At 31.0% G+C, this 22594-nt stretch overlaps 4 protein-coding genes across 5 annotated transcripts; 3 read left to right on the top strand and 1 right to left on the bottom strand.

Moving 5' to 3' along the window:
• Positions 1-742: 742 nt before the first annotated feature.
• On the top strand, positions 743-2650 carry LOC108452214 (protein ALP1-like). The gene has a single exon (XM_017749984.2). It carries the CDS (start codon positions 967-969, stop codon positions 2431-2433), a length of 1467 nt encoding a protein of 488 aa, XP_017605473.1. The 5' UTR covers positions 743-966; the 3' UTR covers positions 2434-2650.
• A 3954-nt stretch (positions 2651-6604) lies between these two features.
• Positions 6605-13046, bottom strand: LOC108452195 (aminopeptidase M1). Its single transcript, XM_017749966.2, has 19 exons — positions 12672-13046; positions 11322-11467; positions 11133-11235; positions 10844-11030; positions 10608-10701; positions 10304-10457; positions 10111-10215; positions 9913-10029; positions 9694-9807; positions 9178-9360; positions 8718-8994; positions 8519-8640; positions 8340-8437; positions 7876-8053; positions 7669-7783; positions 7522-7589; positions 7344-7418; positions 7153-7230; positions 6605-7019 (listed from the first exon to the last, which is right to left on the bottom strand). Exons 1-19 carry the CDS (start codon positions 12885-12887, stop codon positions 6834-6836), a joined length of 2616 nt encoding a protein of 871 aa, XP_017605455.1. The 5' UTR covers positions 12888-13046; the 3' UTR covers positions 6605-6833.
• Positions 13047-14657: 1611 nt separating this feature from the next.
• On the top strand, positions 14658-17725 carry LOC108472288 (uncharacterized protein At4g33100). 2 transcript variants are annotated; one of them, XM_017773796.2, is made up of 4 exons: positions 14658-14846; positions 14929-15013; positions 15111-15251; positions 17393-17725. In XM_017773796.2, the coding sequence occupies exons 1-3, from the start codon at positions 14752-14754 to the stop codon at positions 15216-15218; spliced, it is 288 nt and encodes a 95-aa protein (XP_017629285.1). In that variant the 5' UTR covers positions 14658-14751; the 3' UTR covers positions 15219-15251; positions 17393-17725. The 2 variants fall into 2 exon arrangements, with proteins under 2 accessions (XP_017629285.1, XP_017629280.1); XM_017773791.2 differs by having other exon boundaries at positions 14659-14846; positions 15111-15229.
• A 1417-nt stretch (positions 17726-19142) lies between these two features.
• On the top strand, positions 19143-22544 carry LOC108461771 (protein PLASTID MOVEMENT IMPAIRED 1-RELATED 2-like). Its single transcript, XM_017761733.2, has 3 exons — positions 19143-19481; positions 19585-21763; positions 21873-22544. Exon 2 carries the CDS (start codon positions 19660-19662, stop codon positions 21493-21495), a length of 1836 nt encoding a protein of 611 aa, XP_017617222.1. The 5' UTR covers positions 19143-19481; positions 19585-19659; the 3' UTR covers positions 21496-21763; positions 21873-22544.
• The last annotated feature ends 50 nt before the right edge of the window (positions 22545-22594 follow it).

Here is a 22594-nt window from a genome sequence, read left to right on the forward strand (position 1 = left end):
TCATAATTTTTATTATTAAATAAATGTTATATTTTTATCATTTTTAATCATTTTAATATTTCTATTTTTAATTTTATTTTTTGACTTTTATATTTTTAAAATTAAAAAATTATTAATTGTTGGTGTGACATATACATGGATGTCATGTGAGTAAAGTTAACAAATATTAACTTTTCATTCATTTTGGTATGATTTGACTAACAACGTAAGTTTGAGGGCAAATAGGTAAAAAATATTAAATTGATGACTAAAATGACCTTATTTTTTATAAAGTTGAAGAGTCAAATAAGTCGTTATGTATTGGTTTCATACATTTGTGATATGAATTTTGAATTATTGATTGGTATAGTGAAATTTTTAATTTCGTAAGTGTTGATGTAGTCGTACCAAAGTAAAGTTAGAAATTTTGTGTTGGAATCAAATATAAAATCAAAAAACTTCAAAATTTATGTTTAAATGAATAAAATTAAATTAGAAATTTTAGAAGAATGAAAATGCTTCTTCTTTTTTTTCATTTAATCAACAAATAATTAAATTATCAATTTATAAAAATTAAATAAACAATTATATCGTTTTATATTCCCCATTTAAGTATAAAGATATATCTATTTTGGTGGATATATTAAGAATACAAAATTAAATTCAATGATTAAAAGAGTGAAATAGATAAGCCTCATTAATGTTGATAGATTGCCACCTTACCGTAACAATTGTCTCACATATAAAAGGCTTCGATGCACAAATAATGCTTCATTTGTCAAATTGAACCTCTTTGTGTTCACACACGCCCTTCACCTTTTTCACACCTTTTCTTCACTTTTCAAACCCTATTTTTTGCCCTTTTTTTAAAAAAAAAATCAGTATCTTTCCAATTTCACCTTAAATCTCTTTGATATATATGAATATCTCAGCTTTGGCATTTCAAGACCCCATTTTTTTTCTTGTTTTTCTTTGTTTTCTTTTGAAATGAATAACGGTGACAATTGCAAACGGCGACGAAAGGAGGGGTTCACTGCCGACGAAGACGACGGCGAAAACGACGATAGCTGTTCCAGTGGTCGTGAAACGAAGAAGAAAGATTTGAATGGTATCATCACTTCGTTAATCTTGCTTGATGAGCAAGAAAAGCGAGATCGGGAGGAACGAAACGATGCGTTCAAAGAAGAGAAATCGGTTATGGAGTCTACTCATACCAAAGGAACCCGAACCATGCTTGAATTTCACTCTAATTTAAATGATTATTACTCTAAAATCGACGAAACCGACCGTGTAAAGCGGAAGAAATCCCGTGTCAAGGCGGCGACTGTGGTTGCTACCGCTTCGAATCATGTGGCTGAGGACGGGAATGGGAAATCCGGGTCGGGTCAACAGAGACGGTTATGGGTGAAAGATAGGTCAAACGCATGGTGGGATGAATGTAACCGACCCGATTACCCGGAAGAAGAATTCAAGAAGGCGTTTAGGATGAGCAAGTCAACGTTTGACCTCATATGCGATGAGCTAAAAGCCGTTATCGCCAAAGAAGACACCACGTTACGGAACGCGATCCCGGTGAAACAAAGGGTAGCTGTTTGCATTTGGCGTTTGGCGACGGGTGAACCGTTACGGCTCGTTTCGAAACGATTCGGTTTAGGCATCTCGACGTGTCACAAACTGGTCCTCGAAGTCTGTTCAGCAATACGCAACGTTTTGATGCCGAAATACTTACAATGGCCGGACGAAGACTCGTTACGGAAAATAAAACAACAATTCGAGGGCATTTCTGGAATACCAAACGTCGTCGGATCGATGTACACTACACATATACCAATCATCGCTCCGAAGATAAGCGTGGCTGCATATTTCAATAAAAGACATACAGAACGGAACCAGAAAACGTCGTATTCGATCACCGTACAAGGCGTCGTCGACCCGACCGGTGTTTTCACCGACGTATGTATCGGTTGGCCCGGTTCAATGACCGACGATCAAGTCCTCGAAAAATCAGCTCTTTTCCAAAGGGCTAAAAACGGTGGTCTATTGAACGGCGTTTGGGTGGTCGGAAACTCTGGGTATCCATTAATGGATTGGGTTTTAGTTCCTTACAATCAACAGCATTTAACATGGACACAACACGCATTCAATGAAAAGATTGGTGAGATCCAAAAGGTAGCTAAAGAAGCATTTGGGAGATTAAAAGGGAGATGGTGTTGTTTACAGAAAAGAACGGAGGTGAAATTACAGGATTTGCCGGTGGTGCTCGGAGCATGCTGCGTTTTACATAATATTTGTGAAATGAAGAAGGAAGGGATCGATCCTGAGTTGAAAATTGAGGTTATTGATGATGAAATGGTGGCTGAAGATGGGTTAAGATCGGTGAGTTCATTGAAAGCTAGAGATGCTATTGCTCATAATCTTTTACATCATGGTCTTGCTGGTACTGGGTTTCTGTAATTTATAATATATACCCAAAAATGGAAATATTTATGTTCTTTTTTTAAAAAAAAATTAGAAATTCATAATTTTTTTTGGGGTTGGGGGGATTAGTTGTTGTAGAAGATAATGTGTGTTAGGGTTTATAGTTCTTTGATTATGGAATAAATTATATGAATGAAAATCTAACATAGAAACATTCTTTTAAATGTTCAATAATTGTAAAGTTATATTGAAATTCTGTTTTTATTCGTCTTTTCAATTTTGTTTTGTTGATATTAGTGCAATTGTTTGTAAATTTAGGGTCTATTTCTATATTACAGAATAGTTGTTAATTTTAGCCTTAATTTATTTTTTTAAAGTTAAATTTGATTATTAATTAAAAATAAAATTTTCTTTTTAATAGAAATGTTAAAAATTTTATTTTTGTATTTTATATTTACACAATATTATTTATCTTATATGTCAATGTCATATGCGAATTGACATATGCGTTATCATATTTAAAATTTAACGTTTTACTTTATATTTTCGTTTAAAAATAATATTTTCGTTTAAAAATAATTTAATTTTTTTCAAATATAACTAATTAATAAAATAGTTAAATTAATAAATATTATAAATATTAAATTTAAATTTATGTTTATGCCTTAAAAATATAATTAATTTTTAAAAATCATAAAAATTAAAGTAAGGAATTGGAAGTCGAATTACACTTTTACTAGATTGTATACCTCGCTACAGTCTGAAATTAATTATAATTTTCAATTAAAATACAGTTCAAAAATTTCAATTAAAATATTATTTTATATCTTTAATATTTTATGAAAATAAGTTTATAATTAAATTAAAATAAATTAACAAAATATGTGGTAATTTTAGATTAGAAATATGATGTGATAGAACTAAAACATGATTTAATGGATGGATTAATCACTTCATAATATAATTTAAAAATTAAATAATAAAATATATTTATTTGTAAATAATTATTGTGATTGGAAAAAGCAGGACACATGTCCTCTGGGCCTTCTTTTTATCACGAGAGAGAGAGTTTTGTTTATTTGGATAGTTGTCGAATTGAGAAATGATTTGGACACTACTTTTATATGTAGTGAATAGATTTATGGATACAAATTTAAATTTTGAGGATCTTTTAAGGACTAAAACTAAAATTATACCATCGTTTTAAAATTCAGAAAAAAAAAGAAAGCTTTGTTTATTTAAACAGTATCAAAACCTTTGTTTTTTCTTTTTTTTCAATACTTCTTTGATAAACTAATAAAAAGAAAATTTTAAGGAAGTGATTTTCTAGATAAATAAATTTTGGGGTGGTTTTCAAAAATAGGTCCTTGTAATTTTCAAAAATAGGTAAGTAATTTTTCTTTTTTATTTCAAAATTTCACAACAACCAATTTAACACCAAAAAAGAAATAGTATTAAAAGCTGAAACTAAATTTTAGAATATGAAAAATAAAGGGATTAAATTCTTAATTTTTGAAAAGTAGAGAGACTTTAAGCAATTTTAACCTCTCTTATATTACATGACTGATTAATTGTATAATTGGTGTAATTAATGATAAGCATAAAGAAGCTTCTGAACAAAACTTAATTTAAAAAATTAGTATAAACTAGAAAACAAAATAAAGAAATAGAAAAAATAAAAGAAGCTTCAAATTGAAGGGGACGGCAAGTTTATCACCACAATTATTGATTTATCAAATAAATAAATGAATAGTTGTGAATATAAAAAAAAAATGTTTTAATCCTGGTGACTTAATCCCCAAGTCTAGAAACCATAAATAATACTAATTTGACTTCATGTACAAGTCTCGAGATCAGAATTATTTGTGGGACGACTTTGAACAAGAACAAAATAGTGGTATTTTTAAAAAATTCTTTTCACATTGAAGTCTTACCACTCCCAAAGTGGGATGGTGTCAGAAAATAATTGACAGTTTAGAAGCTTTTAGATGACATGACAGAGAATTGCAGGTATATTCCCACCGTCAAATGCATTTATGTCATTGCATTCAAAAATCTAAGGTAATTTACAATTAAAGTTATTAAATTATTAATAAGTTTTCGTTTTAATTATTCAACTTTAAAAAGTTACAAATTGGTTACTGAACTATTTGAAAGTTTTTATTTAAGCTATTAGATTTTTTTTTTAAGTCCTGTGAGCAAGTTTCCAGTGATTATTCGACGATTGATACAGTATATCAATAGACATCGATAAGTAGAAATATATACCTTAGATCTAAAGTTGTTAATAAGATTTGTGATGTTTAAAGGTGTTTTATGAAGAAAAATATTGAATTGTAGAAGAGAATGGGAAGGAAAGCTTTTGATTGATGCAGACAATGCGAATAAAAAAAAGTCAAATTGATAAATTTGGCCACGAACGTTTGTATGTTTTGTTAAATGATCTTAATTATATTTTTGAGTCTTTTTTGGCCATCAATCTTTGTTTTTTTATTCAATCTGCTTTTTCTAATAGATTTAATGAAAGTACCATTAAAAAAGTTAACGGGGATGATGTGAAATATTTTTAATAAGACGTAATTTATTACTTAGGTAACCCAATAAAATAATTGTGTGTAGAAAATGATAAAATAAATAAATAATACATTAAATTAAAAACAAATCTTAATTTAAATAAAATAAACGTAATTATCTAAAAAAATTAACTCAATAGAAAAACTTTTCAATAAATAAACGTAGGAAAGATTAAAACATTGAATTTATTCATTAAATCTATTAGAAAATGCAGTTTGAAAAAAAAATAAAAGGTTGATGGCCAAAAAAGGCTAAAAAATATAGTTAGGGCTATTTGGAGAAAACATGTAAATGTTAGGGGCTAAATTTATTGTTAAGCCATTACTTAAATGAAAACTTTCAATCATTTTGTAACTTTTTTTAAATTGAGTGACCAAAACATAAATTTACTAATAGTTTAGTGACTTTGGGTGAAATTCACCCAAAAATCTTCTGTGAATTTGAGATGATTATGATGAGGTTTTTCCAAGAGCAAAAAACATGAAAAACATTTTAGGAAAAATAGGAAAATGTATCCAAAGTCACAAACGATAACCTCTTATTACATCTTCACATGCCTCCACGCGTTTAAATAGGAAAATGTTTGAAAAAAAAAATTATTTGGTTGGGAAAAATATAAAATAACCTAATAATTGTTTTTTATTAAATGTATCCTCTATCACAAATAGGGAAAAGACTATAAAATTATTTAAAACAAGTCCATTAATAATGACAATAATATAAGATTTCTTCAACTAAAAATAATTAAATAGTAAAAATAATTTAAAATTAAAATATAATTATTCAACATGTGAAGTTTCCTAAAATAATAATAGAAATTAATAATAATTAAAATATAATTAAAATTAAATATTACTAAAAGAATATAGGTAAAAATTGGATGGATATACAAATTTACTTTTATTCTTGGGTTGAAAATTGAAATTTGTTATTATATTTTTTAATTGATATATATCATCATACTTTTGAACTAAAAGTAAATTTATCACTATATTTTTAATTTTATATTTTTATTTGATTAAATCTTGGTACTAAAATTAGAATTTTTTTAAAATTTTTCTATTCAATTTCAATTTAAAACAATATAAAAGAATTAAATTAAAATTATTTAAATATATTATTTTAATAGTTAAAAATACTAAATTAACATAAATAAAAATTACAATCATTTTATTAACTTATTATTAACTATTAAAATAAAATATTTGAAATAATACTATTTGGGGTTGCATTTCATTTTCAAATAATCAAAAGTGAAAAAGTTTGATTAAACAAATAAAATTTAATGACAAAATTCAATCACAATAATTAAGAGTAAAATTTATCCATATTTTCAATATATAATAACAAAAATTAATTAAAATAAATAATTTTTAAAATTTCTCAAAATACCTGCCAAAATATGTTCACTAATTAATCCTCCACCTTCTATAGGCCTATTGAGGAGGTAAATACAAACCACAAGTTTTAAAATAAATAATTTCAATATTCAGTATGACGAAAATTTTGTATTTCAAACAAAAAAATTATTATTTCGTTGATAAAATTCATTAATTGAAATTAAAAATAAAATCGTCAAAAATCTCGTATCACCGTTACCTAAGAAAAATGCAAATATTAAAATTATCCCAGATTTAGATGTGGGACAGTCCCAATCCAAAAGGCAACACTAATATTTAAAAAGAAATCAATAGGTAACAACTAAAAATAACTAATGCCTAATGCATTGTTTTTATTAGGATGATTATTATTCATGATATTACTAGAGAGTATTCAGTTTAGTAAAAAAGTATAACAACAGTAAAAAGCCACCACAACTACTTTCCATACTAGATCTCTAGTAAAAAACAAAGACAAATCCCTTAGTATTTCCTGTAAGCTAACTCCTGTATGGCCTCACCCAGATTTTCCTCTGCCTGAATGCTCTTAACCCAGTTGGCATTAATGTTAACGCGCTCCAGGCTCTGCTTCAATGTCCTTGCAATCGAAGGTATTGACCGGTTGGCAAAGAACTCCTCCACTTCTTTCACTTTCTCAAATGATGCAAACTGTTTACAAACAAAAACAATCAGATATCATAATTTATAACCACCTCTACGCTAACTAAACATGGTCGAATACGAGCAAGAGTATGCAAATGCAAATTCCAGATCATTAAGTTGCGCAATGAGTGGCACAAACCGGTGAGACAACTGCACTGACAAAACGTGTTATCAGGAATCCACTACCGTAGGTTTTTAAAATGAGATCCCAGTTTTCCTACATCACCATTAGCAGAAAGATTGGATTTAGAAGAAAGAAAATGGTAATAAAAAGAAAAAGGGTACTAAAAATCAACAATAATTTTGTTCGTGTTGTGCCAAGGAGATTACCTTGAACCAAGTCCAGGCAACTTCACGACCTTCCTTGCTAACAGCAAGTGCATACATAGCGTCTTGGCTGCGAACCTGAACAAAATGAAAAAGGGAAGGAAATTATTTTTGAGAACATTGCATTTTAGAGATTTTACTTATATTTGGATAAAAGGTTGCTCTTCAACGGTCAGAATACCTCAGGAGACAATGAAAACTTTAGAACTTCACGAATTATACCCTGATCGGGACAAGATGGCAATGAACCTACAAATTGTGAGAAGTAATATCATCATCAAATTCATTGACTCACAATCTGAATCACAATGAAAAGGATTCTTCGTACCTAAAATGCGGATTTTCTCCTGGCTTAAATCAGTCTCTCTATAAATTTTCAAAAGAGAGTCAAAACCAGCTCTATTGGAGGAGGTGACTGTCTGCATGACAGCTACATATGCTGCCTGAAACCGTAGTTAATAGTTAACCGGTGGGTATAAAAATGGCGGACAATTGTCTGAATTAACCCTTGAAAACCAAAAGTAATCTCAACTACCTTTCTTGTGTCTGGGGGGAGGAGTGGTGTGTTTCTGTCTTTCAAGAATGCATCAAATCGTCTGCTTGCTTCACTCAATGTCTCCTTGTGTCCAAGCATAGCAAGCGCAGTCAAAATTTCTCCTCTCAACATTGAATCCAGATGACTCTCACCTTGTGTAGCGTCCCAACCGAGCTTCCTATAAGACGTTAAAACAGGGAACTTAATTTATACTTTGGAATGCTATCTATGCAGATAAAAAAGATGTAATAAGCCCGAGTTTCCATTTGCTGATGAAGCACAGGAAGAAGCCATGAATCAAATAAAATGGACAATAGCCTCTCAATTGGTTTTTAAAAAATTGCCATGTATGTTACTATACCCGATCAGAATTAACATCTACTTGGAAGTCATCATTAATCCACAGCATGCAAACAGTATCCCATATTTCCAGGAAACCCATAATTACATTTAAGATAACTTACTCAGCAGAATATTGGAAAATGTTAATGAAAAATTGATTGATGTTGTCCATTAGCTCAGGTCTTGCATCAGCTGCAATCCTCCCAACCTTGTATGTTATCTGTGAGAAGCAAGAGCTGGAATCAGGACTCGAAGCATAATTGAAGTAACTTTAAAACAAGAATTGAGAAATAAGCATTACACTAATCAAGTTGGACAGCACGGTATAGTCAAGTTCCTCTCTGTAGGCACCCATCAAGGTAAGCAAGGAAGTCAAAGGCAGCTGGCGTGCCATACAAAGTGCAAATGAATCATCAAGAATGCCTGTAATAGGAAGAAGTAATGTTATCTCTTCTACCATTCTCGAACAATATGCAATCTCATAAAAATATTCAAATTACCAAATCTGTCAGTTGGAGTCAAGTATTTGTTTTCTATAGCATAGCGGAGTCTAGCGGCAAGTTCCTCATCATATTTCACCCTATAGAAACCAGTCTGATCCACATTAAGCTTTATCCAAGCACTTTTATTGGTATCAGAAGCGAACTCCTTTACATCATAATTTTCGGACTTAGTTTGCAACAAAAAGCTTTTCTTCTTGTCATATGACCCACAACAAAATGTTATTGGGACAATCCACTGCCCATCCCCAAGCCAACCACTAGAGAAGAATTGTGACTGCCATTCATTATATCAATTGTTAGCAGTAGCTACGATAACAACAGAAAATAAAACCAGCATAAAATGAAACAGGTCAACGAGTTTGAATTGAAGGATATCATTTTAACGTATTAACTAAACAGAAAACCCCATTTCCCCATACCGATCCCCCAAACATAAAAGAACTAAACACGGTAAAACCTGCTCAAATTCCAACTTCTGATCTTTGAATTTGACAGAGACAACCGGATACCCCTTTTGTTTTGTCCATGTATTCATTAGTTTGGTCACTGGTTCACCAGATCCCTCCTCAAGTGCAGCCCATAAGTCTTCTGTCTTCGCATTTGAGTATGCATGTTTTTTTATATATGAAGCAAGTGACCGCTGATTGTAGGGATATTTCACATGTAAATAAATCAATTAACCTTTTGAGTTTAGAATAGTCAAAGAAAAACGATACTAATTTAAATTCATAAATGTGAGAAGATTCACATAAACATATGGCATCAGACACATTTATGAAGTAAATAATAAAAATCAACATTCCATCATTTGTTCTCCTTCAATGTTTACAGAGAAATACTTATTAGCAAGAAGTCTTAATACAGATTCAAAAGATGCATTTAGAATAAGAACAATCACATGCAAAATATTAGCACAATCATTAGGAAGTCAACTCATACCAGAATCATAATGCATGTAACAAGCCAGACCAACCTGAAAGCATTCAGCACCTAAATAGCTTTGTAGCATGCGTATAACAGAGGCACCTTTTCTGTAACTTATAGCATCAAAAATTTCATCAATTTCAGCAGCATGATTTATTTCCACCTGCAAAGTAAAATAATTTAAATTTAAAATATTCTAGAAAACAAGTCAGTCATACCCTTAACATAGAGAAAAAATAACTGTATAACAATGCAAGTATCCATTTACCTCAATTGGATGGGATTCTGCAAGCCCATCCAACCTAAGACCATCGGTTAATTCATCAAGAAACTGAGTCCATATTCTCCATTCTGGAAATATGCTATCAGTTGCCAAGTAGCTTACCTGGAAATTTGTAATCATTAGAAATTCAGTTTGTGGCACAAGCTGATAATAGAAAATATAAGGAAAAAAAAACTGCCTTACCCATGTTGCAAAACCCTCATTCAGCCACAAATGAGTCCACCATTCCATTGTCACAAGATTACCGAACCACTGGTGTGCCAGCTCATGGGCCACCACAGTTGCAACCTTCCAGAAACCAGGTAGGATCATCAAACACTTTGTCAGATGCAGGATAAAATAATCTGAGGACACCAACATGGTTTACAAATATTACCCTCTGCTTATTGGCAGCTGCAGAATGTTGCTCGTCATAGAGCAAGGCTGTTTCACGGTATGTAACTAAGCCATAATTCTCCATTGCGCCAGCAGCAAAATCAGGAATAGCAATCATATCCAATTTGGGAAGAGGGTATGGCACAGCAAAATAGCTGCAGAAGTTAGCTGAATTAATTCAGGACTAAAATCCAGAAAATAGATCATAAGCAGTAAGCATCCACGTGAAAGAGCATCCACCAGTTTTTAAAGACTTGGGGGAATAGCAATCAATAAGCAGGAAATTAAATGAAGAGAAAACATACTCTTTGTACAACTCAAGCGTCCTCACAGCAACTTTAAGAGCAAATTCCCCTTGGTTTGCCTTCCCAACTTGACAATATACTCGAACTTTAATCCCTGTCCAAAGATACAGGTAAAAAGTTTTTAAGCAATAAATAATAGAATATGACTGCACCATCAACAATCCACATAAGAGAAAAATCCACAGATTGTGACTGCATTGTCATCACAAGAAATAATTAACAGAGTTTGTTCATACCATCTGACGTGTGATCTTCCACATAATCAAACAAACCAACAACGTAAGCCACTAAATAAGTGGACATGATTGGTGATTCTTGATAAGAAACAGTTTTCAGAGGCCCATTAACTTTCTCCTCGATGACTGGCATGTTTGAGAGGGCCACTAGCTCAGATGGCACATCTAAGGTGATCTTAAACGTAGCCTATAATTTCATATTAAAAAGAACAAAAAAAAAAGGAAGTAAAATCAAGATCAAACTTAACAATTAATAAAAATGAGCTTTTAGAATATCTAAAACAATAACCTTGAAAGAAGGTTCATCCCAACATGGAAAGGATCGCCTAGCATCAGCTGGCTCAAACTGTGTAACTGCCATATTCTTCTTCTCACCATTGTGCTCATATGTACTGAATGCCAAAATATCCATAATTAGATACATATTCTAATCTTCTTTCTTTCAAACACAAGTACCATATAAGCATCAAACATGTACCTTCTATAGAAACCTTTCATTCTGTCATTTAAAATTCCTTCAAATCCAATAGCCAAAACTCCTAGACCCAGAGGAAGTGCCTCAGCAAAATCTAATACCAAAATCTCATCTTCTTCAACTAACTCAACTTTTTTCGGATCAAATACCTGCTCAAGAATCAGTTACACTCCAAAAAGTTGGCCAAAATTTAATCAAACAAAAGAATCTTTGAATCAAAAAATTAAACTAACTAAAGTGGAAATATAGAAATGAAGAGCTATGAGGTAATTTAATCAAACAAAAGAACATATTATGGATCTTACTTCAAATCCAAAAATTAAGCTAAGGCCTTGTTTGATAACCAATTAAAAAATTAAATCAACCAAAATTAATATTTTCAGTCATTTAATTTTTTAAACAAGTTTGATAATCCATAATAGAGAACAAAATGATAGAATTTTTTCAATGAAAAAGTGTTGAAAATGATAACATAAGGAGCTACTTATCACTTATGTAGAGTTTTTTCAATTATTTTTAATCTTTTAATATTACCCTTTAACGATTTACCTTTTCAGTTTTAAAATTCCTATTTATCAAACAATCTAATTATATTTTGTACTTGATTTTAATTAATATACCAAACAGATTTTATAACTTAAATTTAGTAATTAATTTTTCAATTTATCAAAGAACACCAAAGTAAAGAGGAAATATGGAAACGAAGAGCTATGAGGTAATTTAATCAAACAAAAGAAAATATCATGAATCTTACATCAAATCAAAAATTAAATTAAGTAAAGAGGAAATGTAGAAATGTAAAGCTACGAGATAACTTAATCAAATAAAAGAACATATCATGAATCTTACTTCAAATCCAAAAATTAAACTAAATAACGAATACATACAGAAATGAACTATGAGGAATTTGATCAAATATAAACCGAAACATACTCTAAATCTTACTTCGAATCCAAAAAGTAAACTGAAACATACTATTAATCTTACTTCGAATCCAAAAATAGAACTAAGTAAAGCGGAAATATAGATGAAGTGCTATGAGGCAATTTAATCAAACAACGGAATATATTATGAATCTTACTTCGAATCCAAATATTAAACTAAATAAAGCGGAAAGATACAAATTAACTATAACGGAATTTAATCACACATATTATTAATCTTACTTGCAATCCGAAAATTAAACTGAAACATACTAAGAATCTTACTTCGAATCAAAAAAGTAAACTGAAACATACTATTAACCTTACTTCGAATTCAAAAATTAAACTAAGTAAAGCGGAAATGTAGAAATGAAGAGTTACGAGGTAATTGAATATCGACGAAGAAGAAGTTAGATATGATCGAGGAGACCTTAGAAGAGTTACGAGGGGAGAAAGAGACAGATCCAGGGTTGATAGAGAGTTCGGCGGCATTGAGGACGATGAAGCGAGTTTCGGCGACGATGTCAACGTCGATCGAGATGGAGCCGGCGAATTTGCAGGCCGAGAGGTCAGGCTTCAGCTGGAGATCGTAGCGCTTAGGTACCGCGAATTTTGGAAGACGAGGTTGCCCCTTGAAATTTTCCATCGATTGAGAGAGATGACTTCAGGCGATTTAGCTTTGAGAGTGAAAATACAAGGGCAAACGAGAGAGGTGGGGATTATATAGCTTGCTCTGCAAGAGCCGAACTGTTGGAATCCTAAACGGCAGCGTTTGTTTGCATCTGCAAATTAGAATGTTAAACATTCATTAGGCATAGATTTTCTTTTCTTTTCTTTTTTTAAATCTGTTGACTTTTTAAATTTTATTAAATTGATATACATTAAAATACATTGATCAATTCCTAACTAATTTACTTGTGATTTTTTTAAATGAAAACATTCTAAATTTTTAAATAATTATTAATATTTATACTATTATTTAAACATTTAAATTAGTATTACCTTCAAGCGGATTATTAACTTAATGATAAAATTACAAGAATATTATTTTTAAATTATAATTAATACTATTGTAGTAACGCTTTCGTCTTTTCACATTTTTATATCATTTTTAAATAAAAAATTAAAAATTACAAATTTAATTATCAAACATGTGTTCGATATAACATTAAAATATAAGTTAATCACCACTCAATTTATATTCATTATTAACTAAATTTTAAAATATATATAATTTTTAACATAAAATATTTTTTTCACTCACGTCTTGCGTATAATAAAATCTAAATATAATTATTTATTTTAATTTGATTGCTTTGTATGTCGATTAAAGAATTTGAAAATTGGAAAAAGAAAATTCGGAAAAATATAATTACATAGTATATTTGGTAAAAATAAAATAAAGATTAAATAAATGATAAATATATTTAACTTTACTTTAAAAATGTTAAAATTGAATCTTGTAATAGTAAATTTTAGTCGAAATTATTAATATAGTTATTTAATTGTACTTTAAAAAAACTAATATTATTTCTTTCAAATAAGTTGCAAAATTAGACGAAGCTCTAAGTTAAAGAAATATGGGAATCTTGGAAATGGGATGAGGTAGTACACTCTAAATTCCTTTAGTATTGGATGCTTAACTTAGAGATATAGTATCACTTTTTAGGTTTTATTATTATCAAATTGTTTTAAGAAAAACAATTGCTTTCTTAATTTGATGGACAACCATGTATTTCTATATGATATTATATAAGCAATATAGACCGTATAAATTACATTATGTTCTTTTTAAAATAATGGATGATGTTATTTTAAAAATAATGGATGATGAATGAGAAAATTAGCAATAACATCAACGTTGATCATAATTATTTTGTTTTATCATGGTTTCAGTTAAAACTGAATTAATCGATCGAATTGATCTAATTTGGTTAGTTAATGATTTTTTAGAAATTTAGGTATTTATTAATCGAATTTAATAATTAATAATATAAATTATATATTGTTTTAATTCAAATAATTCGCCAAATGAACGTTATCATTTTTATATGTTTTATTATTCGGTTAATTCGTTTAACTAATTTTAAAATGTCACACCTATAAATTTAAAAAAAAAATAACATTAACAATTGAACTTAAGTGAAATCTGAAAATAAAAGAATTAAATTTTAAAAAATACATAGTTTAAAATTTAAATTTATGAAGAGTCTAAAAATTATAATATATTTTAATTTGATTCTTCACGTATAAAATAATAATGATGTATAAATCACATTTTAATTATAAAATTCATGCAATTATTACAATTTTTAATAACAAAATAAAAATTAAGATTAGGTACTAAAATCTTACAAATGAAAATATGAGCATTAAATTCTAAATTTAAGAAGAGTAGATGGATTTATGAGACATTTTAACCTATAAAAATAAAAAAGAAGGGATATAAGCTTTGACCCGTTCATTAGCCGAATCGTTGTACGGAGAGGTACATTTAGCAGGCAAGTGAGATGGGAGCAGCAAGCAAGAGAGACAAGAAAAACAGTTCTACTTCAACATCACCTTGTGCCCATCTCCGATCTGCTTACCACAATTGCTTTAACCAGTTTGTTCATCCTTCCTTTTTTTTTTTCTCTAAAACCCCTCTTAATCCCCACCTATTCTTTACATATTTATCTCATTTGCAGGTGGTACTCTGAGAAATTTGTAAAGGGTCATTGGGATAAAGAGGAATGTGTTTCCGAGTGGCAAAAATACAGAGATTGTCTCTCTGTAAATTCCCATCTTAACCTTCTTCTTTTTTTTAATTTTCCCTATGGAATTACTTTGTTTTTTGATTGATTGATTGGGTTTTTTTTGTTTGGAAAAGGAACATCTGGACGACAAGCATCTTAGTCGGTTCTTAGAAGCTGAAGCTGCTTTTGGTTCCGTTTTTCAAGAGGGGAAGGAAAACCCAGTTGAGAATTCTGCTAAATAGTGTCAAAAAAGGTTAACAAGATTAATTGTATATGTATGTATGTGTGTGTATACATTCATTAGCTTATGTTTAAGAAACATTGTGGTTTACCTAGCTGATTCTGTAGGAGATTGGGGTATATCTTGTTGCTAGGTAAAGGTACCCCTTAGTATTCATATTGCATTTTGCTACTCTATTAAAAAATAGTAAATTGCTACTCTATTAAAAAATAGCAAATTAGTACTTGTCCATTAAATCAAAGAGCAAATAGATTTGGTTAAAAATAATCAAAGAGCAAATAGATCTTTTTGGTTGAAAATTTCATCTGTGTCTGTACAGTTGAAAATTGATGTAGATGACTTAATAACTAGATAAGGATAAGTGATGTGCCATGTGTAACTCATGTTAATGTACAAGGATCAGTTTGTAATAGTAGAAATTGATAAAAATTTTAATAGAATGATCAATTTACTTTTTAATCTAACTTATAAGGAATAATTTGTTAATTTTTAGTAGATGACCTAATAAACATTATGGTTTACCTAGCTGATGCCGTAGGAGATTGGGGGGTATATTTTGTTGTTAGGTAAAACTACCATGTAGGTCCTGTACAAGAAGTCAAATTGCCTGTACAAGAAGTCAAATTGTATTTTGCCTCTTCTACTTATAAAATAGGCAAATTAGTTCTTGTACTTTAAATTAAAGAGTAAATTGGTCATTTTTGTTAAAAAATTCATCTATTTGTACTGTTAAAAACTGTTGAAGATGACTGAATAACTAGATAGTGACAAGTGGTGTGCCATATGTACCTCGTGCTAATGTACAAGAACCAGTTTTTAATAGTAGAAATGGATGGAAATTTTAATAGAAGGACTGGTTTGCTTTTTTATTTAATGTACAAGAACTTATTTTTTCATTATTTTAGTAGAGGGGGAAAAATGTAATCTGACTCCTAGTACAGGGGCTTCTATGGTACTTTTACCCTTATTGTTAGGGTGATTTTTACATATTTAGATAAACCATATGTAACATTGTTGCTAATGCATTTATTAGACAAAACTGCGAAAAGAAACATTGATCCATGTGTTCCATAAGGGAAGGTTCATTACTCCAAAAATTGTGATATATAATACAAGTAATTCGGCTGGAAACTGTGGATAGTCTATTTATTGAAAGGAGCTTATATTTGATGTTTTGACAGTATACAATTTTCTCTTTTTCTTGTTCGAAATAGTTTATTTACATACTGTTAGCGAAACAAGAGATGATGGACTAAGAAAACCGGTTCTTTATTTTTAACAATGTCTGATCATCTAATTTACTGATACATGCAACTTGTTTCAATCCTTACCACATAGAATCGATACTTTATTTATGTGGGTTTCACTGCAGAAAACCTATGATGTTTGTATCATTCTATGGTCATTAGTTCAGTCAGTCCTCATAACATCACAGGCTACATTGAAGTAGCAATAAAAGTATTGCTTCTTCTCCATGCTACAATGTATTGTTCTGATTTTGCTGAAATTCAATTTTGTGTTGTGGACAAGCCCTTGATTGGTAAAAGTACCATGGAGGTCTCTGTACTAGGAGTCAGATCGCATTTTGCTCCCTTTACTTAGAAAATGAACAAATTATTCCCTATACATTAGATTAAAGAGCAAACTGGGTATTTTTGTTAAAAAATTTCATCCATTTCTATTGTTAAAAACTAGTGTAGCTGATAGAAAAACCAAACAATTACATCTGATGTGTCATGTGTACCTCATGTTGTCGTATAAAGACCAACCGGTTTGCTTTTTGATCTAACGTGTAGGAACTAATTTGCTCATTTTTTAGTAGAAGGGACAAAATACAATTTATCTCCTAATATAAAAGCCTCTATGGTACTTTTACCACCCTTGATCTCATGTTTCATCCTATATATCTGTTGATTTTAAGTGATATCTCTTTATCTAAAGGCATCAGCATATACTGGAAAGCATGTTTCAGAATCCGTTTTTCTATTTTCCACTATGCATTGCATTCTTTTGATGTTGTAGTTTCTAAGTGGATCACCATTGTGTGGATATGACTATAATCTTTACTGAGTGGTAATTGGATCTGATTCCTATTTTCCACCATGCATTGCATTCCTTTATAGTTTCTAAGTGGAGATATTATGGATAATACGATGATTGTTTTTTTTTCTGCAGGCAATCGACGGATGTCATTGTTACAGCTAGTTTCAAAGAACAACTCGTCTTGGCTGCAGATTTTAACGACACCGGTACTCACATAAAACTAACGATTCTCTGTTCAAAGCTTAGTTACTAGTCTGTCATTATATAATTTGTACTATATGGAGCATCTTGGTTGATAGGGACTTGATAAGAAGAAGTGAAAAGTGAAAGCTTATAGTTGAAATACTAGTCAGAATGTGTTGATTTTTTATGTAGAACAGTAGAAAAACTCATTAGTGTTCATAGACATTGAACATTTATTTGATATCTTTTCATAAGCTTCGACACGAAGTATGTTTTCCTAAATTTAATTTTTCTTTCCATTGTTATACATCATTTCCCTTATTAAAACCTAGCAAAGGTATAATTATCATTATGATGGTCGTTTGAATCGAACTTGCCAAGGTATCAATTTAAGAGAGGCATTAGATCAATTGATTGAATCGGGAATTAGTCAAGGTATCAATCTAAGAGAGGCGTCAGATCGATTGACTTATAAATCGATATGGATCACTTGAATGAAGCTAAAAAATTGGTTGAGAACTAAATTAATATTATTTTTAAAAGGGTTTTCCAAAAGTATCGTGATAAAATAAGATTAATTTAATGGAAATTAATTATTAATATTACTAGTTAATTATGAATTCTTTTTAAATTTACTTTAAAATTTGAATTAAACACTAAAAATTTAACCATTATTTTAAGCACCAAAATATATAATTTTTATAAAATACAAATATTATGTTAGAAAAAGAAAAAGCTTACAATATCACATTAAAAATATCTAATAAATTATTAACTCATTTAAAAATTAATAAAAACTGGGTGAAATGGATCAGAAATATCTAATCAATAGATAATAAATATGAGAGACAATAGTCTATAATGGAATGGTCGGGTTACTTTATAAATTAAAATAGGTAAAATAATAAATTTAATTCTTAATGTTTATATTTTAATTAATTTGATATTATGTTTTTAGTTAAATTTGACCATTAACATTTTAAAAGAGTCAAATTATTTTTAATAAAAATAGTGATTAAAATATTAATTTTTAACGATGTTAACATGACAATTCACATGGCAATCTGGTATACTTTATATTAACATCACATTATTTATTTTATATGTCAAGTCAAAAACTAATTTAAAATTTATAAAAATAAAATTAAAATATATAAAACATTCATAAAAATTAGAAAAAGAAAGTAATTTAATGTACGAATAAATTGCCATACGGGTTGCTATATTTAAAATTTTAACATTTTAATCTATATTTTTATTAAAAGAATAATTGACTTTTTTTTTAAATATTGATAATTAAATTTGATTTTTTATTTAAAATTAAGAACTAAATGTAACTCGAGAGAATAAGAGTTAAACTGACAAAATATGTGAACGTTAAAGATTAAATTTATCATTATGTCTATTAAAATATACAAACAAAAATCAAAATTTTTCATTCTTATCAATATTATTCGAATTGGATCAAATTGATTAGTTAAATCGTCATACATAATGGAGAAAAACTTTGAACCAATATTAAGTCCTGACCAATTCAACCAACCAAATTAGTTTATTTTTTTAACTTCTTAATAGTTTATTTAATTTAATCTTCCGAATTTGTCGGAACAATCAAACTGGCGAAGCTTGATTCTCACCAATCGGACGGCCAATATAGCCCATTCTACGAATAATAACGTGAAGTCAAAACACTTATCTTAACTCTATTAGGAAAAAGTACAGTGGTTAAATCTTCGGCTTTACCCAACTCAATCAAAGTCCATGCTAAAGACAAATTCTCCATCTTTCTTCACGTGAAAAATTTTCTGGGAAAATACAGAGAGCATTAAATAAAATTAGACGATCCCAACAAAATCCCTACTAAATCAAGTAACCCCCTTCTTCTTATCGTCAATTTTCTATTTCCGGGACTTTATTTTTCTTGCTTGTTACTCTTTTGTATTGTTTTTGTTAAAAGCTTGGTCACTGAAAGCGATCAAAGGTTTCGGATTCACCGTCTCATCTCACATCTCATAAAACAAGAAGAATCAGATATCTAGTAAGTCACCTTTAATTTTGCTATGATGAATTCCTTTCTGGGTTTTCAATGATTTATCTTTTAATCCATTTTTTTTTACTTCCTTTCCGGTGAATGAATGAAGATATCCGGTGTAACTGAAATTGTTAAGGGTATATCTCTTATACTTAGGTTATAGTTTTTAATTTGTCTTTGTTGAATGGACAAAATGAACTCCAATGATGGCGATGTTGATTCTGATAATGGTCAGTTGTTGCGTGACATTGAGGAAATAAGCAATGCCCTTTACTTGCATAAACCCTCATCACAAGCTTTGATTCCTCTATCCAATTTTAGATCTAAATCTGTTGGAAGAACCCGAGTTTCAGAATCTGAAAAGGATAAGAAATCATCATCATTTTGGGATTGGAAGAAGCCTTTGAGGGCATTAACTCATATTAGGCATCATCAGTTTCATATTTGTTTCTTTCTCCATGTGCTTTCTATTGAAGGCTTGCCTGCTTATTTAAATGGCTTTAGCTTGTGTGTGCATTGGAAGAGGAAGGATGAGTTATTGTCAACTCGTGCGGTGAGGGTTGTTGATGGAATTGCTGAATTTGAAGAAACTTTGATGCATAAATGTTGTGTGTATGGTAGTAAAAGTGGGTCTCATAATTCTGCAAAGTATGAGGTCAAGCTTTCCTTAATCTATGCTTCTGTTGTTGAGACTCCGGGGCATGATATAGGCGAGCATTGGATTGATCTCACAAGATTATTGCCGCTTTCGTTGGAGGATTTAGAAGGGGAGAAAGGATCGAGTAGGTGGACAACAAGCTTTAAACTTTCTGGCAAGGCTAAGGGTGCTACACTAAATGTCAGTTTTAGTTTTTTAAATCTTACAGAGAACGGTTCTAGTGCAATGGGAGATAGCGGAGTTCATAGGATACTTCAGCATGGTGGTACTGTTCTAAGTAATGTAAACCAAAGGTCTCTATCACCTCTGTCTCTTGATGTGAAGTTTGGTACTGAAATGTTGCCAAATTTAGGGCTGGAATTTTCTAGATCGATAAGTATTTTATATCAGAAACTTAATGAAGAGAGCTTACATGGTTCTTCAGGCTTAGATAAATTGTCTGAACAAGTGGAGCCACTCAAACCCGATTCTGAGTCTGCTAAATATATAGATGAGTATAAAAATGAGTTTTTTGCTATTGAGCAGGGTGAAAAATGGTGTCTGAAAGATCCAACTTCAATTGAACAAAGTGCTATTCAGACTATTGATGGCTCTTTCATTGAAACTATCGATGTGGATGAGATCCTTAAAGATTGTGACACAGACATTGATGAGGTGGTGGATCCTGTTTTAAATACATCCTGCTCCAGTTGTATGCTGGAGGTTGTGGTAGACGATTGTGTACGAGAAAAGAGTAATATATGTTCCAACCCAATGACTGTGCGAGAGCTGGAGTCGGTTTTTCATGACAAATTGGTTACAGAATCATCAGTATCGGAACCTCCATCTGCTTTGAATGAGTTTATTGAGAATGAAAAGTTTATGGAACGTAAATCACATTATGAGGCTAGTGAACTGACAAATAAATCGCCAAGCTTGGACGACATTGCTGACACTGTGGCTAATGATTTCTTAAAGATGCTGGAAATTGAACATGATCCATTTAGCTTCAATTCTGACAGTGCTCTTGAATCTCCTAGAGAGCGTCTGTTGAGAGAGTTTGAAAATGAAGCCCTAGCTTCCGGTGATTTCATCCTAGATATTGGCGCAGCAGGGGAAGAGGAGGAATTTGATTCCACCATTCCTGGTCTTTGCTGTGGAGATAGTTCTGAAGATTTTACTTTCTTGTCTGTTGTTCTGCCCAGCAAGGAGCAGAAGATGGAAAGTTTGTCACTGAAAGACAGAAGGACGGTTGAAATGGTTGAAGACTTGGAGACTGAAGCTTTAATGCATGAGTGGAGCTTAGATGAGACACTGTTTCAAAGTTCTCCTCATGTTCGAAGTGATGGTTTTGGAAGTCCAATTGTGCTTTCACCTGAATGAGATCAATTTCCTCCACTGGGAGGTGGATTTTGGCATTTCATCCCGGGACGGGATGGATTTGTTTTGCAAGCTACGAATTCCAGGCTTTCAGAAATTTTAAAAATGTTGGCCACATGGTCTCATGCAAGTATAGTTCCTGCAAGATTGGGTTACTGATATCAACTTTGCTTCACTTGGAATTGAGAGCCTGTCGTTGTAGGTCTATGAGTAACTTATGCCTTTCAAGGATGATAATGGAAGCCGCTTCTAGAGCTGTTGTGCTAGAAAGGTATGTAATTTGTCAGTTGGATGAACTTATGCATTAGTCTCTTTTTTTCTCTTTTATCCCTTTCTTGTTCTTGATATACCTGTTTATTAACAAAATCATGATTTGACAGGCAGTATGAGTTGCAGCAAGAATCACTGTGCCATACCGGATTCCTTTCATCAGAGAAAGGAAGTTTTAGGACTTCATTTTGTTACTATGAACCAGTTGGCACTTCAATGATTGCTTTAATTCAAGTGGTGACGGCACCTCTCCCTCTATTGAGACATAGGATCAATGGGAAGGGATTCCAGTTTTCAAAATCCCTGAGTTCCACATTGCAGGTTAAACACTGCAACCCTTTAAGCAGTGCATATATGGGGTAGAAAAGCACAGCAGCGTTCTGGGACCCACTGGTTGCTTGCCACTGGCACTTCTAACTCCAATGAGAATACATTTTCCAAGTCAAAGCTGATGTAAGAGTCTACCAACCGGCGATGAGAAGGTGCAGGCTGAGAATGTGCTATGGAGTCTAGCCTCTAATGGCAGATTTAGGTCCAGATTCTTGAAGCCCTGATGCCATCATCCAAATGAAGGTGTCAAAGCTTGTTTGAGATTGCAGCATTTGCCAACTTATTGAGAATATGTCTTGATTTGTAGATTGAACATGTAGCCATTTTTATCATCACTGTATGTATTATCCAACTTTTCTGGAACTTTAAGTTGGAAAGGACTGTGCAGTCCTATAGGAACTGTAATCAATTCATGTTCATTTGACAAAAGGAAGCATATATGTTTAAAGTTTTCTGCCTTTTCCTTTTGTTTCTCTTGCTTTGGTTGTTTATTCATGCTGTA

Source organism: Gossypium arboreum, chromosome 7, assembly GCF_025698485.1.
Source record: "Gossypium arboreum isolate Shixiya-1 chromosome 7, ASM2569848v2, whole genome shotgun sequence".
Taxonomy (NCBI): Eukaryota; Viridiplantae; Streptophyta; class Magnoliopsida; order Malvales; family Malvaceae; genus Gossypium; species Gossypium arboreum.